This window comes from Aphidius gifuensis, linkage group LG6 (genome assembly GCF_014905175.1).
Source record: "Aphidius gifuensis isolate YNYX2018 linkage group LG6, ASM1490517v1, whole genome shotgun sequence".
Classification (NCBI taxonomy): Eukaryota; Metazoa; Arthropoda; class Insecta; order Hymenoptera; family Braconidae; genus Aphidius; species Aphidius gifuensis.
Genome location: NC_057793.1, coordinates 2,859,360 through 2,880,200, shown reverse-complemented (window position 1 = coordinate 2,880,200; position 20,841 = coordinate 2,859,360). Strand labels below are relative to the sequence as shown.

Below are 20,841 nucleotides of genomic sequence, written 5' to 3'. Positions count from 1 at the left end.
TTCCAGTAGAATAGTTGCAAGTTCACACCCCGTAATTTCTTTGTTCGTATATAAATTCCCTTTTATCCTCAAACAAATATAATACCACCCCGGATAAACGAAAAAAAAAAAAAAAAATGTGACAGTTGGTGTGTCGTTTCCCCAATTTACACTGAAAATCAACAAAATCTCATCAAAATCAATAGATGGAAAAAATGTTGAATTAATTGAATTTTCAATAGAAAAAAAAAAAAAAAAAAATATGGAGCTAATAATAATTCAAAGTTGCTCAAACGAGAGATAATATTAAATCCCTATTTTTCGTTGTCCTAAAAACCAAAAAGATAAAAGAAAAAAAAGGCAAAATAATAATGCAAGATAAGCGAGTAGGCAACATTAACAAAATCCTTCAAATCACTGCTGCTTTCATAAGCACATGCCCTTTTTATTTCCAGCAAGTTATTTTTTAACGTTACCCTTGAAGCAAACCAACGATCATACGAAGCATTTAAGCTACATCTTTTAAATATATATATATTATTTCAAGAGCACATAGGGGTGTTTCCTAACACTGCCTAAAATTCCCTCGAGACGCAAAATACAACACATAAAAAGCACTTCGATGAATTCCCCCGGTGTTTGATCATCATGTATATATATTTTTTTTTTTTTTTTTTTTTTTTATTTCACAAATACGTAATGTTACTTTGAAAGTTTATTTTTGCTTCACCAAGCATTGTTTTGTTTAAATTTAAAGGGCGTTATGTTCAAAACAGAGGGTTACTAATTTTTATTTTTTTCAGACTGAATTTTTGATATTTTAAGAATATATTTAACAAATATGTCGAGGGGAATTTAATTTATGAGCTTAAAATTTTAATTTGTTACCAATTGTTTTTAGCATTATGTTTTACATATAAAAAAAAATATTTCAAGAAATATTTTCCATCTGATATTTAGCTTGAATGTTTTTTGCTTCATCAAATTGAATGACAATAGGGACTTGTTAAATAAAAATGTTGATTGTAATTGATTGGGAAATGTGTTGATTGAGCTTAAAAAAAAAAAAAATTTGTAACAATTGAAGTTTTCCCCTGTGTCAAATATCTGCAAGACCCCCAAATCACTCCATTCGATAACGAGCAATTCGCTTACCACTTCTCAGTCTATTTTTTTTTTGTGGCCGCGTGCCAGGTCCCACCCCCAAGGGACTACCCTCCATCTTTTCTAGTGTGTTTTATTTTATTATATATTTTTTTTCCTTTCACGCAATAGCTACAAAAAAAAAAAAAAAAAACCCCAAGTGTTTATTTAGCACGATATATATAGTATATAGATTTTTTTTTTTTGTTCTTATTTTTTTATTTTCAATATTTCTGGCTTTCGGTTTGATGATTGTTCATCGATGTGGACATGGCGTGTATTGTTGTATAATTTGATATGTATTTCGTGGTCATTGCTTGGGACAATACACGTTAATAATTCAGGTTGTAATATCATGGATTATTTAGACGACAGTGAGCGTCATCATCGATATCATCCAACATAATAACGAAATATCAGTTGATCAGGGAAAACACGAACACAAATACGTGCACGTATTTAAAATTTTGTCTCATGTTACAATTCATATATTTTACAATATGAATTTTCAAATAATTCAAATAAAATTAACTAAATAATAAAAATTATAAAATATTTGTTGAGATATAATCAGCATCGAAAAACATTTAAAAAAAAAAACATAAAATAAATTCATCATTTTGATAATGTCATCACTCATCAGATAATAAATTATTTCCATGAATAATCATAGTCTTTGTATAAATAAAATTCTATATTTAAATCAAGAATAAAATTTAAAAAAAAAAACACAAGATAATATCGATAAAAATTATTTAATTATATTCAAATTTATATGCAAAAAAAAAAAACAAGAATAATTAAGGTTTAAGGATTAGTTTCAAGGCTAAATACAATTGATAAAATGTACTTGACAATGACTGTATTTAGTTCTTAAAATAAACAAAAGATATTTTTTATTTCACAATATATTTCAAGTGTTTTTAAATTTAAATTTTCGTGACTATAGCTAGCTAATAAAATTAAAATGTTGTTAATTGTTACATTGTGTATGTAATAAATTAAATATATATATTATTTATAATTATATATTACAAATTTAACCTTGTAAAATAAACAGCAAATAATGTTAATTTCGAAATAATTTTTTTCATGAAAATTAATTGTTGATTGTTATCGAAATTTAACTGATTGACTATGTGATATAATTTTTTTTTTACAACTAAATTAATAATCATAGCTGTTGTTTAAATATTACCTACAAATTTTGTAAATTGTTTCAGGATTAAAATATAATATTTATATAATGCATTGAAGGAAAGTATCATCAATTTTTTGTGTAATCAATAAACAGATAAAAAGTCAAATGATTTAGCTTCAAGGCTGTATGTCATTGATGAAATTGGTTATATACTTGACAATGTACATGAAGTATTATGCTCAAGTGCCATCAATGCCACTTAGTCATTAATTTTTAATAATAATGACATTCAAGAACCACCCGTTCACATTATAATTATCTGGCCATATGTATTCCTGCAAATTGACAGAGGGTTTAACAAGCACCATCAGTCAATATGCTTTTTTTTTTTTCTTTTGCAAATTGACTGTTTTTTAAATATCCACTTGATGCAAATTTGAAAAAGCTAATAATTAATTTTACTGTAAATTATTAGTTGACAATGAAAAAGTTTACTTTCTCATAAAGAGAGAAATTATATTATTGTGGACAGTCAGGAAATTACAAGCTTATAGCTCAATTTCCGATAGAAAAAATTAACATCTGGATGGTTGTACTCAAACATACTGGCACTTAAATTTACTTAAAAAATAACGAGTATTTATTATAAAAATAATAATGATAAATATGAAATTAGGTTAACATCGTAAATAACATTTTTGTTTTTTTTTTATTGATTACTATTTTTTTTTCGGAGCGATAAATGTCTTGAAGTATGTTGTAACCTGCAAGATTTGCAGTCTTTCGTTTGAGATTTAGGAGTTTCCGTTTTAGACCTTGTAACCCTCATCAACTTCGATCGTTAAAGCCCTTAATTTTATTCACACTTTAATTTAACATCACCTGTATATACGAATTTTTAACTCGAAAAAAAAAATCATTAGTTTTATTTTCTGCAAACAAGCCGGAAAAAAAATACAGAATTCGATGAAATAGAGAATAAATTTATTCTAAAATATGACAAGTTTTTAAGGGTTTTTTTTTAATCAAAAAATAAAAAACAATTTGGATAATTATTTTTGAGGAATTTACAAATTGAAACACGCATTGTCACGTGATTATAATAAATAAAAACATTTTAAAAATTTTAAATAATATATGTAGATATAAAAATTTAAAAATTCAACAATTTTTGCAAAATAAAAGTTGCGCCATATTTTCTAGCTACCCCGCAATGCGTCAGTAAACCCAGCGAAAATTTCGAAAATATTTATAACGCTTTTTTTAATTTTTATAAGACTCATATCATCAACGTAATTTTAATTAAAAATTTATACATCGTTTCGTATGAAAAATAATATTACTGAATGTATTAAATTTTTTTTTCACATGAAAATTTCAATTTCGCCGACAAAAAAAATTAAAAAATAGATTTTAAATTCAATTATTTTACTGATAACCTGATTGTACAGCTTGATTTTTATTTCTATATTTAAAAACTCATTGAGTTTATCAAAATTAACAAAAATAATAAAACGAATTTTTGTAAATTTAAAAATAAAAAAATTTAGAACGACAAAAATGAAATTTCATTGAAATACAATTGAAAATTGAAATGTAAAACTGAAAAATTTTAATCCCACAATGACAAGAATTATCCGCGCATTCAACTGATCTTTTTATATTTTTTTCTTGATGATTTCTTCCATCAGACAAAGTAGGTACCATCTGATCAAATTCCCTTTTTTTTTTTATATATCCATCCACATCAAAAAAAAAATTCAATTCTTCAAAGATTCTTTATTCCGCTCTATTTGGTTGTAAGGCGAATATGCCCCCGGGTCGGAAATCGAGATCACGCTCGGTCGGATGCCTCCAGTAAGATCCCCTTTAAGTAAATGGAAAATCAATTTGCCGAATGGAAAAAAAAAAAAAAAAACCAGAAAGAAATAAAGAAGAAAAAAAATATATTCTCAAGACTCTTATAGAAATGTTGAAGTTGAATATATTTCGATAAATGCTGCAGGTATTTGAAATGGGGGTTAAAATATTGGTAAGCCAAAGATAAGAGCATTTCATCACTCTCAAGAAATCCAATAAAAAAAAGTAACCCTCAAAACTGCTTTAAATAATTATTCATTACCTTGAACTCACAAAATTAAAATCAATTTATCATGCAAATGAAAAAAATAAAAATTAATAATATTTCAATATTATTTATTACTTCACAATATTCTTCGAAATGAATCATTTATCTTTCATTGTGGCATTAAAATTAACACCTAATTACAAGCCCATGATTCTCACAGTATAATAAAACAAAAAAATTAAGGTTTATATTAACGAACAAACGAAAAATCGATTGTAGGAAATGATTTAATATTACAACGAGGGTCAAAATATAAAAATATATTAAAAAAAACATGTTTACCAGCGTTCTCTTCAAAATGAAAATAAAAAACATTTAATAACTCGAAAATTTATTATTTTTTTTGCATAATGAAAAAACAAGGAAAGAAAAAAAATGTTAAAAAATTAAAAAAAAAAAATATATATCTAAAAAGGTATATTAAAAAATGTGAAAAAAAAAGAAAAAAAGAGAGAAAGAGAAAGAGGAAAAAATGGGGTTATTCGTGATCAATATTTTTTCGTATCCAGGATGTAATAGTTCAGTGGAATGAAAATAATAAAAAGAAGGAAATAAAAACTAGATAGAATGAGTTCACTGGAAAATTCGGCATAGTGCCAATTTGTAAAATTTTTAAGAGTTATAAAGTTGTTGGTATATGAGTTTGTATGTAACATTATATTTAAAATGTTAAAAAAATATATATAGATTGCATTATGAGTCTTTTGAGTATTGCCTTTGACCTCGAGTCTCGTGAGCCCATGATTATTGCTTCCAGACATGGTATATATTTAGTTTTATAATATTATATATATATATATATATTTAAGATGTAACAAAAATTTATTGGCAAGTAGCCAATTTCACTCATCTTCTAAGAATCATCAGAACTTAATTTTATTGATCCGTTAAATTAAATTAACGATCAAGCAATCTTTGAAATAAAAAAAGTTAGACTAATTTTATTTATCACAATAAAGTTGGACAAAAAAATAATTAACACACTCAAGCATTGAGTCTAGAAAAAAATAATAATAATAATAACAAATTGAAGAATGTTTAATGTACAAAAAAAGTCAAATCAAATTTATTTTTTTTCTTTAATTTTATTCATCTTACTTAATTGGATTTAATGAAAAAATATTTTTTTATTTAAAAAAAAACTATTGTTTAAATATAGACTATTTGATTATTTAATTATTATTTAAATATATATATTATTGTTTAAAAAAAATATTATTTAATAAAAAAAAAAAAATCATCCTATTGTGATGAACAAAATTTTCTACATTTAAAATTTCGAATAGAAAAAAAATATAGAAAAATATACAAAAATAAATTTTAGATAGTTGATATAAATACATCTAATTATTGTTTCTAAATTTTTAAAATTTTCATTATAAATATTTCATATGAATAAATTGAGACTAGAATTTAAATTTTTAAAAATTTGTCACAATTTTTCACGATTATAACTTGTCAATATTGACACTTCTGGAGTTGATGATGTAAAAAATATGTTTATAAATGAATAGACGAAATAATAAAAAGATAATAATAATGATTAAAAAAAAAAAAACATAATGAGAATTTCATGTGTCCACATGACACAGAGAGAGAGAGAGAGAGAGATATTACGAATGCACGCCAGTTGGTAGAGCAAAGTGTATCACACGAAGATCTACCTGCCACCTGCCAGGGTAAGCCACCAGCGAGGGGGCTTAACGTACCTCACGGAATTTAATATTTAATATTTATTTGGGTCGTCATCGCTGCTTTAATATTATAGCAAATAAAAAAAAAATTAAGTAAATATTCACTTGAACGTATGTGACAAAAAAAAATTCCTACAAAAAATAATTTGATATAAAAATTTAAAAAAAGATAAAAAGAAGCATAAAAAATTAAAGATAAAATTAATTTAGTAGTTTAATTATGTACTAATTATTATTATCATTTATCTAAATTAAAAAACAGATATATATTTTTTATTTGAAAGAAGATACAGCAAATTTTCTTTTCTTTTTTTTTTGATTTTGGTATTTAAAAATTAAAATTACAATAAAATTATGTAATATTTATTTTATGACACATTGAGGTTGAAATAAAATTTTTCAACGAGGTCATATATCCAGCATTGAATTATAATAATCCGCAATATTTCCAGTATATATTTTTTTTTTTATTTTATCAGTCGCGACTGTTTGTCGAGGTTGCGTCACACAGCGGGTGATCATCCCTAGAGGCCATCTATTATTTTGAGTACTCATCAGTTTGACCTCGACGTGAATCATCTTTGATAGATGATATATAAAAAAAAAAAAAAGAAAAAAAATCATAATAAAATTTCTAATCACATCAGGGTGCCAACCTGTCGACAATCAGTGCTCGTTTACTTTCAAGTTGATGTCAAGGGTAAGACAAGATAAGAAAGAAAAAATAGAAATTGTTAATTAATTGCCGGTGAAAATTTATCTACATTTATTGTTGCATGAACTTCTCATTATTGATATTAAAAAAAAAATAAATAAAAATGTACAAACACTGATAAATATGAAGCTAGACATAATCATTCAAAACTTTTCACATCAGACGAAGAAAAACTTCAAGTATAAATGAGAATGAAAAGAAAAAATAAATTATAGCAAAAAGAAAAACGGATGTCTGGCAATGTTGATGCTAGTCCAGGACAAAATATATAAAAGATAAAAAGAAAAACATTAAATAAAATAGAAATGTAACCTCTGGCGCCGGAAGAAAAGAAAATACAAATACAAAAAATACATATAGGTATAGAAAAAAATAATAGTAACTAGAATTTTTTCGAAAAGAAAATTCAATTTAATGTTCACTTATATCAAGTGGCTTTTTCTCGTCTGTTATGTAACATTTAAATTTTTTATTTCACGGACTATTTACGATGATATTTCTTGTTGTATTTAATTTAAAATTATTTTTTGAAATTAAATTTTTGATTATATCGATTTTATGTGATAAACAATTCATTGATCATTTGTTAAATTTATTTTTATTTTTTTTGTTGTTCATGTTTGAAATAATTCACTTGTCAATAGGCCACCCTGTTGGCACTTTAATAATCTTGATTAAATTTATGATTTATATTATTCTTGTAAATGGTAAAATATTTATAAATAAAAATATATTTACACAGCTAAAATATCATTAAGCTTTGCTATTTTTTTTGTTTTAAAAAATATAGAATTAAATAAGCTTGATGAATTAATAAAAATTTAAAACAGTAGCATAAAGAAAATGTAATTTTAACGAGAATACAATATTAAAAGGATCATTTATCCAGGTTAATATTATTTTCAGAAAATAAAAATAAAAATGTGTTGTAAATGTATCATAAAGTTTAAATTAATATAGCTCGGTAAAATAATTGTGTCATTAAATTGAATATTAAAAATAAATTTAGATGGCTCAATAAACTTGTTTACAACAAAAATTAAAAAATACAATAAACAAGTAGTTTTAAATTGAAAATACAAGACACTATGATAAAAAATTTCTTAGATAAATAAAATAACAAAGTTCGATTAATAATTGAATTTAAGGCTGCGTTTTTTTTTTTTTAATATTGAAAATATTGTGGAAAAAAAAATTTAAATAAATAAAAAATTAACGGTATATGTGGGTGGGTATAGGGTATTATATATGATGGGCCATCAATTCACCTGGTTGTGACATTTACGAGGCAATCGTAAAACCCGCAGGAGCTATTGCAGTTTGCATGTAAATATATACAAGTGATGGAATATGTATAGACAAAAGTGCAAGTAAAAAAATAAAAAAATTCACTCGAGTGTTTTGTAGTAAAGGGTTTTACGGTTTAATAAAAATTTAAATATTAAAAATATATTTTAATAGTTGAAATAAAATTATTGATTAATTTAAAATTGACAAATGAATATTTGAATTTTTAGTATAAAAATTAAATATTGTTAAGTGATTTTAAAAATAATGAAAGCTCTTTTTTTTTGACGAGCAATAGTTTTTTTTTTTATAAAAAAGCGATAAGTGTGCAAAAGGAGATACAGACACCTGGACTTTGTCATCGCCTGGTACTCCAAAAATAAACACAATGGAATGAATCCTGTTTGTGTCACAAAATTAACACTAGACGTACATAAAAAAATAAACTGTTGTTTCCAAAACAGTATAAAAATAAATTAATAAAAAAATATTGTAAATACATTAACTTACTTATTTTTTTTTTAATTTATTTTTACCAAAAATAACTCTTTTACATTTTACAAATACTTTTAAACGACGACGTTAAAATTTTCAATTTAATTTTATTCAACTGCATTAAAGTGAATAATTAATTTATTATTTTTTTGAATTTAAATAATTTCAAAAATGGTATAATAATAAAATTTTGTATAAAAAATTTCATAATAATTTTTGAAAATATTAAAATAGGCCAGTTGAAATATTTTATAAATATTTTCATTTGGTATGTTGACATTTGTCATTTTTAAAAATAAATATTATTCTCAAATAAATTATCAAATTTAATTATCATCAAATTAATTTGTTTGTATATTTTTCTAAATTATAATGTTTATCATAACTACCCCCTCTTGCTATATTTAATTTAAATCTCTTAGAAATGATTGAGACACTCCATAAATAACTGAAAAAATTAATAACAAAAATTCATCACTGTCTAGTTAAACAACAAAATATTCTGAAAATGAATCAAGTTTATCCAAGTCAACAATTTAGCCAGTTGGCAATTTGACAGTTACAGTGAAAGTTAGTAACTAACTTGTAACAAAACATTGTGAAAATATATTTTAAAAACAAATCAAAATAAATAAATTTAATTTTCAAATAATTAAATAAATAGCTGATAATAGAAAAAAATATATATTACTTGGTTTATCATAAAATTTATAATTGCACGAAATAATATATTTCAAAGCAAAGTATTTGTACAAGTTAGTTAATAAAAACAAAAACTTGGCAGTGACTTGGTTAACTAATTATATGAAATTGCTGGACTTGAACCAATCCTGACCTTCCTTGCTGCGTCATTCGACCTAGAAAATTTCAACACTCAAAAAAACAAAATAATGAAAAAATAAAAAAAAAAAGGGGTATGAAAAAATGAAAAATAATAATACTCAAAGAAAAAAAAAAAAAAAAAAAAACAATACATACAATAATTATAAACCTCTAAGTAAAATAAATCTTTGAGAATAATAAGAAACAAAAAGAATTTTTTTTTTCAAAAATACATAAAATATAATAATAAAATAATAATAATAATAATAATAATAATAAAATGGTTTTGGGTTTAGAAGAGGGCTTTTTCAAGATGGCAGAAAAGAGTGGGTGATTGGGGGCGATCGATGAACCCCCGAGGAGAACCCGGGTGGTGGCGGGGAAAAAAAAAGAAGGGGGTCGAGGGTAGGAGGTCATCAAAGTAGTGACTATCTTCTATGTTCCAATGTCATTTTCAATTTTCATCACTTCTTATCAGCTTTATTACATTACAATCTATAAATCAATGTAATAAAAAAAAAATTTTTATTTTAAAATAAAACAAATGTATCACAAATAATCAATTGATTATTTTTGAATTTAAATATACTCAATAAAAACGATAAAAATTTAACTCAAAATTAATAAAACAATTTAAAAAATAATAGAAATTAATCAATAGCTTAAATATAAATTAATATTACTTAGTAATGATTGAATAATAAATTTAAAAATTTTTTAAAAAGTCAAATTAAACATGGTAAAATTGTATGAAAATATATATTGTTATATTAAATGTGAAATCGAATGATATCGTTGTTATAAACGTGGGGAGTCAACGCCCTGGCAGGCAGTCTACAAACTGTATATATATTCCAATGCATTATGCAACCCCCAAGCAACCAATCGCTGCGTATTCTACCACTACTGTAACAATTCACCAACGAAAAGCATTTATGTTGCTACTATATATTACTTCTACCCCTGCAATTGCCAGCACACATCTCTATATATATACATATATTTACACAAGTATAAAATATATAAATACATGTGTGTGTGCATGCTGCGATGTATGAATTTGACTCACATATATATTTGGATGACAACTGCATTGTCCAAGACAAATCGAAGGACATGCTTCAATTGAAAAATTTATACTGTTATTTTGATTATTATTATGAATTTGATAAATTATTGAAAAATTAATGTTAACTGCAAATGATTATCTTCAATCATTGTTTTAGAAATCCATATCTTTTAAATGTCTTTTTTTTTTTATCGAAATATATATTAAAAAATTTTTATTGTGAATTTGAAAAAAAAAATATTATGATTTATTTAAATAATAATTTGATTTATACTGTAAATGAATTTTTAAATAATACAGGTATTTTTATTTTATTATTAATTTTTAATTTTATATAAAAAATTGAATAAATACTTATTATTATTATTTTTTTAAAGATCATTAAAGAATAATTTTTTAATTTTGAAAAATCAATTTTTCATTTATTTTTAAAAATTTAATTTAACTGTAAATTATTTTGTAATTTTTAGAAAAAGCTCATCTATGCAATGTGGGATTATAAAAAAAAAGAAATAATATTTTAATAAAATTTCGATATGGAATTAATCAACTCTCGTGAATTTGATGATTAAGCTTGAGTAACACATCAGCAATTATCTGAATTGCGATTTTATCATTTACATTGAATCAGCCTACAGTGTATGTGTGCGTGTGAGCTTTTTTTTTTTTTTTTGTTTGTATAAGTTTAAACGAGACATGAAAAATTACAAATCTATATTACACGGATATTCCAAAAGGTATATAAGATTAAATGGGATTGTAATGATTGTATTTTTTTTTTTTCATATACATTCATATACACACAAACAGACATAATTTTAATCCAACATAATAACCAACCAAGGATGGTCGATTTCAATCTCTAAAGTTTATTGTTCGACGAATAAACCCTTGGGCTTTTTATGCAATTTTCATCAAGCCATCCCTTAATGACCTCTGAATTTTCAAAAGATATAATAAAATTCATGAATGAAAAAAAACTTGAAAAAACTAATAAAAAAAACAATATAAAATAATAATTTTAATAAATATATACCCTTGGTTATAAAAAACTTTTCGAGAAAAGTTAAATCATCAAACTACTCCAAAAAATATAATATTTTTTTTTTTTTGTAATAAATATCTGTATATATTGATGATTCAGCAAAATTTAACCAATTTTGACAATCAATTTTGTACTAACCTATTTTTCAATAAAAGTGGTCTTATCATGTAGCACATTGTTACTAGAGTGTTTGAAAAAAAGCTCTCGAAAAAAGAGAAAAAAAAAAAAACTACAAATTGATGTATTCAGTACAAGCATCATATCATAGTTTAAATAAAAAAATGACATATACATTAATGATGATTTTAAAAAAATATTAACACCCTTAATATAATTTAAAAAAAAAAAAATTAAAGTTTATTTTGAAATTGATATAATGATTTTTTCACACTGTAATATAATGTCTCATTTGACACACTGAAATGATGGCTCAAAAGAACACTTGAACGTGCACTTTATCGTTTTTTAGTTTGTCTATGGAGACGGGTAATTTTCACGTACTTTAAGGGTTGAACATACGTGAATAAATACATAAAAAAAAAAAAAAGAATAATAATAAAGAAAATGATAATATGAAGGGCTACAACATCACGCGGTTGCAAATGAGAAACGAGGGGTTAGATAGAAAATAGTATATACAGTGTATATACTTAAATAGGAGTGAGTGCAGAGCAGTGCAGAGTGAGCAGAGTGAGCACATGGCCAAGAAGCACCATCCGTGACAGCAGCTGTCATACGCGAGCCATCAAAATCGCATCGTTATACCACTGTGCGTCTTCTCTACCCCCCATTGCACTGTCTTTTCCCCCTGTATACTTTCTTTTTTTTTTTTTTCTTTATTTATTTTTACTTTTTTTTTTTTTCATCGCCACCCTCATTTTGTATCACCCACTTACTCTCGTGTGCTCCCTCGACGAGCCACCTAGCACGTAGTCGCAGGTACCTCGTATCATCTTATTTTTTTTTTATCATTATTTTTTTTTTTCAATTTAATTTATATTTAAAAAAAGAAAAATATATTGGACTTTTTAAATTTTGATAAGACAAATTGATTTTTAGTTTTTATAATTATTTAATAATTAATTTTTTGGATAAATAAAATTTTTAATTATTATTTTATTGGATTTTTAGTAATTATTAATAGTTTTTTTATTTGTAAATAATTTTTGTAAGGGTCTAGTTTTGTTGTCAATAGTTTTCTAGTTTATTCTCTTATTAAGAAAATATATAAAGAAATTTTTTTTCACCCCAAATATGGATGTATGGAATTGATACACCCTACACATAATCAAATTTTTTTTTTTCTATTATAAGTTTTATATAGAAAAATTATATACATATAAACATTTATTATTTATGACTCAATATATGTATTTTCTTTTATTATCTTAATAAATTTGCAATATTACGTATAAATTATTTTACATAATTTCTTTTTTATTATTTTTATAATTTATTTTATTTGATTCGTTTTTTTTTTTTAATAAATTTATTTCTACTTTTTATGATGAGATTTTACAGATTTCATCTCACTGAGGGGATTAACCCAACCCTCGTTATCCTTTGTCCCAAGACTTTGTGAAAACTTTTCTGTTATTTTATCGAGTTTTTTTTTTTTTTTTCTCTTCATTTTGTTATATTCTGGATGAAAAAAAATATGAAAAATATAATAATTCAATATATATTTCATTGAAAAACGATATGAATAAAATTCAATTCCCACGTATATATATTTTTAAATATTTTTTTAAGGGGAATATTGAGTCTTTGACGTTGTTTTTCTATTAAATTCACTTGAAGATTTTTTAAAAAAAGAACGTCATAAAAATAAACATGTAGATATTAAAATTTTCATTATATTTTTTTGTCATTCTTCAAGTTACATATATTTACACATTTATTTCTTTTCATTATCAGCTATACCTACTTGACTAGAAAAATATTGCCGGAAGGAATTCATCGCGTTTGAAAAGACAAAATAGAATCAAAGGCCGCGATAAGACTTGGCTCACGTGAATTTAAATAAACTAGAATAAGATAAAAGAAAATATAAAAAATCAACACAGAGGGGTTGGTCGTAAAGATAATAAAAAAAAAAAAATTAAAAATTAAATATAAACTCATTTGACCCGTTGAAAAAGTTATTTACTAAAATTAAAATTTTGAAATAAAAAATAACTAACTTAAAAATATTTAAAATATTATTAATATTAATTTATCACAATATTTAAATGTAAAATTATATATTTTACAAAATAATTCTCCTGGCTAGACATACAAATAATATTTTCAAATTATTTATTTTATTTTCAAGTCAAAAAATGTATAAGAAAAAACTAAAAAAGCAAAAAAAAAAACTAGATAGAACGACATGTTTTTAACCTGTTTGATGTTCTCTTATTTATATATATTTATTTTTTCATCCTGCAACATTTGTTTAGTATATGTGAGAGACCTCCCAAGATGAGTGTATATCAAGTGCGAATTTAAAGTGATCGACTTAAACGAAAAAGTGTGTATAATATAGTCTCTGTGACGTTACCCCAATATATACTAACAACTCTTTATAAATTTAGAAATTATACAAACTTTTTTACTCTTTAGCAACATCAAAGTTTTTCTAAATTTATATATAAGTCATATTCTATTTTTATATTTAAATAATCAACTGGCTTGATTCATTCATCATCAGGTCAAGTTCAATTATCGATAGATTTTTTTATTAATAATTTGATCATATATATTTCTATATAATTAACAAAAAATTAAAAGCAATAATTGTCTGATTGATAAAATAAAAATGCATATTAACGTGAGACTAAAGTTACTTAAATACTGATAAATTCTTGGAACTGATGGATCCATCAATTGAACTTTATTAACACTCATCGATAAATTGCCAAGTTGGACCACCCAAAATCGATTTAGACTAGTCGAAATTGGTTGATTTTTCAATCAAGCAAATCAAGCAATTTCGCATATATATTTTGAAGAATTAAATTTTAAAAAAGAAACAAACAACAGACATTCCACATACACATTTCAAATGAAATTTATTGTTTCAAATGAAATTATATAATTAATGAAAAGAGAAATAATGATTTTCTTATTTTTCATCGTCATTTTAAAGATGATGAAGAAATAATAATAAAAAAAAAAAATGTATCTAAATGTCTGGTCGCGAGTCTCGTCCGCAAAACGAAATGTGAATATAGTATAATTTTTTTTTGTGTGTGAGCTTTATAAAAACTCTCACGAAAAAATATACTTTTGGCAGCCGGCATAGTCAGACACACTCCGAGTAAATAATAGCATTGACTACGTGGGCGCGGTTTCCATCTCAAGATAACTGTCATAATGTACCAAGTTATAATATAATATCAAATATATAAACTAGATAAACTATTGCTAGTTTATATTTTGATTAATTATGACAACTATTGCTTGAAATTTTTGTTGTTAAAATGATAAACATTTTGATTATTACAAGGGTGCACTTTGATGTTTCATAGAATATCATTTTTGATGAAAGATATATTTATTTATTTTCTTTTAAAATTATATTTGGTTATATCTATCTTTTTTTAAATATACTGTAAAGAAATTTTAATTTTTAGAAAATTATTTTAAGATTATTTTAATAAAATTTGAATTATATAAAAAGTTTTTTGAATAGTATTTCATAATAAAGCTTTTTTCAAGACAATTCATTTTTTTTTTGATTTTTTTCTTTCTAATTTACTTTGAGGTAAACAATTTCCTTGATAAAATTATTTCTTGCACGCAATATACATAACATAATTTAAATATTTTTAAAAGAAAATATAAAATTGATAATAAATTTTCTTACCTGGAGAACTATTAATGGCGATAAAAATGACAGCAGTGATGAAAAATATAAAAATTTGTCTCGTTGTTGTTGTTGTATGTTTTTTTGAATTTTGACAATTGGCATAAGGCCCACTCCACCTTGTGTTGTAGTCAGTAAATATATGATAATAGTGTCGACATGCTGATAATATATTTTCACAATCAATGCTTATGATTCGTGATTTTTTATATGACGAATCAGCCTGCTGGGTCCGTTGATAATGGCCTCGACACTGATGGGTCCGTGCCCGATGGCCTGGGGGGCCGATCATGGCCTGGTGCGGGCCCAGCGGGTACTTTTCTCGTCAGCGTTTTCGATATCCGTCGGCTTCCTTGCCTACTGACTCCTCCACTGATCTACGAGGCATCACCGCAACAACTTGGGCCTCAAACTGGCCCCAAATATATATGTCTCTTTTATATTATCCTTTTTATATGATATTTTTCAATCTATAATCAATTAATAATAATAACAACAAAAAAAAAAAACACTAACAATTTTTAAATAAAAACAACACTGTTTATGATTAATAATAATAGTTTTATGGACTATTCACCCACGTTTATTTTTATTTTTTTTTTATTTCGTCACTTCACTCGATGATACTAGAAGGAGCAGAGTTTTAAAGGGTAGAGGGTGCTTGAGGATTGACGATTGACCGATGTGGTGGTTTTGTTGGACAGGGTACAGAGGGAGGTGGGAGACCACCACCTAGCGAAACCCTCTAACAGGGCCACGAACCGCAAAACCGTCTCGCTCGTGCGGCCAACACACAAGTATCTGATTTTTTTTTTTTTTTCTTTAAATTTATCTATTATTGTAAATATATAAATATATTTTTTTTGTCATAATTATTTATAATAATTCACTTGATATCAAAATCACAAAACTAAAAAAAAAAAAAACAACAATAAACCAATGAAATTTTATTCACAATATATTATCTTAATTTTTTTTTTTTTTTTCAAAATTAATATGACATTTTTTTGTTGTCATTTAATTATAATTGATAATTATTCACCACGCGGTTTAATTTTTTTTTAGTGCCGGAGTGTATTGAGCTTGTCAAACTTGGCACACAATTGATTTTGAAAAAAAAAAAAAAAAAATTCAAATAATCGTTGTATACAGGAAAAAAAAAAAATAATGTATATCAAACGATCAAAACAAAATGCAAAAATAGAAAAAAAACTGATATTCTAAATGAATAAAAAAAAAAAAATTTTTAACTTCCGCGTTGTCAACGAGTCTGCCGGTGGCACTGCACTACTACCTTTTTGTACTGCAGTACTTAACAGCAGACAATAATCCAAGCAAATTACAAAATACGAAAAAAAAAAAAAAAAGATAATTAAAATATAAATTAAAATCTTACCGAAATATATTTTTCAATTAATTTAATAACAAAAATATCATACTCAAATAATTAAATATTTAAATATATACTGAACATTCATATATGAATAATGAAAAATAAAAAAAAAAAAAAAAAGATATATAGTATTGTTGTTTGTATAGTAATTTGAATTAAAAATTCATGATAAAGTTCAGAGTGTAAGTGTACATATATTCACTCGACAAATATAAATTTCGAATATAAATTTCAAATATAAATTTCGACTTTAACATATAAATACTGTCTTAAATTTATTTATTATTTATCTAGCAATATAATTTTTATAAATATTAAATAATAATTGTTAAATTAAATATATTATTTGTTTATATTTTATTTATAGTTTATATAATAAATATAAAAATAAAAGTTATTGTTTAAACTTTTATTTTGAATATATAGAGCACTGTGTGTACCGGTAGTATATGTATGATTTTGCCGACACGTTAACGCGGCATTAGTTGATCAGTGGATAGCTCGCCTCGGGGAGAGCTCTCGTTGAAGACTGCCACGGCGCTCTTACAACTGAGCGCCGAGGGCTCGGCCAGGCGTACGCACACGGGCGCCGGCCGAAACGTTACTTCGCTTTTGGAATTGTGTTGCTTGACATACAAGCCGCACGCGCATTGTCAAATTTTTTTTTTTTTTTTTAAATTTTAAATTTATTTATTCATTTAAATTGTTTGTTTAATTATTATTTTTTATTTTTACTTTTCAAAAGAGGATTTGCTAGGACACCTTCACTCAGTAATTCATGTAATTTTTTCATTTATTATTAAATTGTATGAAATTTTTTTTTGAAAATTTATTAATGCATGGTTATATTGTGTGTTGTTTTAATTGTATGGGAGTTAAAATGAAGGGAAAAATAATATTTATAACTGCGGTGGTGGTGAGACACACAATTTGGGTGGAAGTAACTGAGTGGGAACAGCAGCGCCCATCGCGGCGTCGCGACGTCGACTCAACACGACGTCCCCTTCCTCTTTGCAAGAACCGAGTTTGGACAAATCGATGACCCGCGAGAGGATATGCTAGTTGATACGAACACAGTACTACCGATACAATTGTGCTCTATTTTTATTTTATTTTATTTTTTTCCATCTATTTTATTGATATTGTTTTGCTATTTTATTATTGTATGGGTAATTGATAATTTTTATACAACTATTATTTGTAATATTTATAATTTTGAAAAAATTATCTATTTAATTTCAAATTTTTCGATATAATTTTCAACATACTGAGCTTTTTTTAATTTTTTTTTTTTTTTTTTGGCAAAGAAAAAAATATTTGGATATTTTGCATTGTTCTATTTTTGAAATATTACTTGTATTTGTTTTTGTTTATAAAAACTAAACAAAGATGTTGAAAACAATAGAAAAAAATATTACCTCGAAATAGAAATATATATAATTTTTTTGGTTTTTTTTTTTACTTGTTTCCAATTGTTCATTTGAAAAAGTATAAAATCTTTTTTTGTTTTTAATAATTAAATTTTCAAAGTCTTATTCTTGATAAATTTTTAAAGTTTTTTTTTTTCCATTTTTATATAAAACAGTTCAATGAGTAATACGTAACACCAAACACGCGCGGACAGCAGGCAGTCAGGGGGTTGATTGTACACCTGGGGTACTGGGTGGCCAAGCAACCGAACCAGGTGGTTTTAACTTGTTGTTCCGGACTGTTCACTCTGTCTCAAAGTGCTAAAAAATAAAACTTGAAAAATTTTTAAATTATTATATTATATTCCGTAAAAATTAAATATCTAAATTTTCATTTCTTCTTGACTGCAGTCATGCATTTGCATTAAAATTAAATAAGATATGACATTTTAGAATGTCAGTATTAACATTATAAAAAGGCGTGTCTCAAAGTACAAACAAATCTTGAAGAAAAAAATAAATAAAAAAGGAGGAGCAACATTAGAAAAGTGCATTTATTTATCCATGCGTATTTTCTTTATTTTTTCATATATAGTTTTGGACTTTTGGAGGGTCAAAAAGTGTGTTGACCGTAGATGAATCACAGCAGGGGTCATTCAATTTGTAAAAGTGGAGGAGTAGTTTTTCTCGATACAAATTTTCTTCTTCTTTTTATTTATTTCTCTTGAGTTATGTGTACACATCAGTACACATATATATATATGCACAATCAAAGATTGTATATATTTATATACATCATAGGTGTCTATGGAAATTATATGCGCTTGACTTTCATGCAACCGATACTAACCACTAGAATACATGTACTATTAAGCACGAGCTGAAAAATAGAAGAATGAATTATTATTTTCTTTTTGCAGCTGTCTCTTTACGGGTCATTTATTCGTTGATTGTTCAATATGAAATATCAAAAAGAAAAACATATATATATTACAATAAAATAGATACAAATATATATTTTAATAATGGATTTTTATATTTTTTTTTTTCGGCCTTGGACTATAATACTAACGATATATCTTTTGACCGAATTTCGGGAGTTATTTGGACTACCGCAATGGATACTGCGGTATCCATGGGAATGATTTAAAAAAATAAATTCATGGGAATTTTTAGACAAATTTTAATCTTTAAAAAAATATTCAATAAACTTGAAAAAAATATTTTTTTTTTTCAATTAATTAAATTCACATAATGTAGAAATGATTTTAAGATAGTCAAGTGAAAATATAAAAAAACTGACACGCAACAACTGTGTTGTTTTTACTTTGTAATGGGAATTTTTTTTTTTTTTTAATTTTTATTTTCTACATACCAGACGGTTTGTTTAACTTTTTTTTTTTTTTCTAAATGATCGAGATAGTAATAATTATTATCAGGGGCATTTTTTCTTTGACCGTTATTATGACATTTATTTTTCGGAAAATAAAAATATAATAATAGATATTTAATATCCTGATTTTGTTTATTTTTTATTTTTTATTAATCACAAGATATAAATTTTCCGAAAATACATTTTTCAAATCTATAGATAGTCGTAGGTAGACGACAACAACAAGTAACTGATCTTCAATTATTTTTGTTTTCTTTTTTTCGTAAATAATAAAAATAAATAATATCTATTTTTATATTCTTTTGTTAATTATTTATTATTAAAATACAAACAATAGAGTTGAAAGAACTCCAAAAAAAAAAAAAAAAAAAATGAATCATAAGCCCACCTACACTTGTAGCATATTGTATGTCATAGATGTATATATAAAATAAATACAATATAAAATCACATATGGGGGATGAATCGAATCTAGTTACTCAGCTTTTGTAATTTTTTTTTTTTCTATTTTTATTTTTCTTTCAATGCTTGCTTTTCCGCAGTGACCTCAAGTCAGAATATCATAATGACATACTGGTTCATCGCCCTGTATCATTTATCTGCAATACATCACAACCAAATCAATTCAACCATTATATAAATAATAATAATAATCAACATAAACAATTCGCACCTGATTTCATTGATGAAAAAAAAATCCTCTTACATTATATTTCAATAACCATTATTTATTTTTTTTTTTTGCTCTCTTCATTGTTAAAAGCCATCAATCAAATGTATTTTTGTTTATTCTATTTTTATTTTCAATAAAATCAATCAGATTATTTATGATTTTATACAATATAATAAATTTATTAGACAATTATTATGTTTGTAATAAATTCAGGGGATTTTTTTTGAAATTATAATTACTAAAAATTTATTTTAAAATCACGCATTGAATAACTTGAAATCATGAAATTGTAGAAATTAATTGTAAAAATTTCATTTATAATGTTAAAAAAAAATTGTGCTTTAATATTAAATTAATATTTTTGTTAATAAATAAAAATAAATTTATATTTTTCAAGATAAACATAAAAATAAATGATTTTAGTTGGAAAATCTTTATAAAAATTCATAGAAATCATTTCGAAAATTATAAAATCATCAAATTACTTTTTTGTAGGATTTAAAAAATGATGCAAAAATTATGCAGATATGTAGAAATTCTATTGCCCTTGGCATGCAAGAGGTCTCAAACGAGACATATACGTGCAAAGTGTTGCGGCCTTCGTC

General features: G+C 24.7%; 1 protein-coding gene across 8 annotated transcripts in view; it reads right to left on the bottom strand.

Moving 5' to 3' along the window:
• Positions 1-17,300, bottom strand: part of LOC122858844 (protein kinase C-binding protein NELL1-like) — a 37,027-nt gene extending 19,727 nt beyond the window's left edge. For 3 of the 8 annotated variants that reach the window (XM_044162031.1, XM_044162036.1, XM_044162039.1), the window contains exon 1: positions 15,369-16,235. In XM_044162031.1, the coding sequence (XP_044017966.1) occupies positions 15,369-15,660 (292 nt within the window). In that variant the 5' untranslated portion in view covers positions 15,661-16,235. Of the gene's footprint in view, positions 1-15,368; positions 16,279-17,201 lie in introns of those variants that run through there. The other 5 variants (XM_044162035.1, XM_044162034.1, XM_044162032.1 and 2 more) reach the window with 5 other exon arrangements.
• Positions 17,301-20,841: the final 3,541 nt, after the last annotated feature.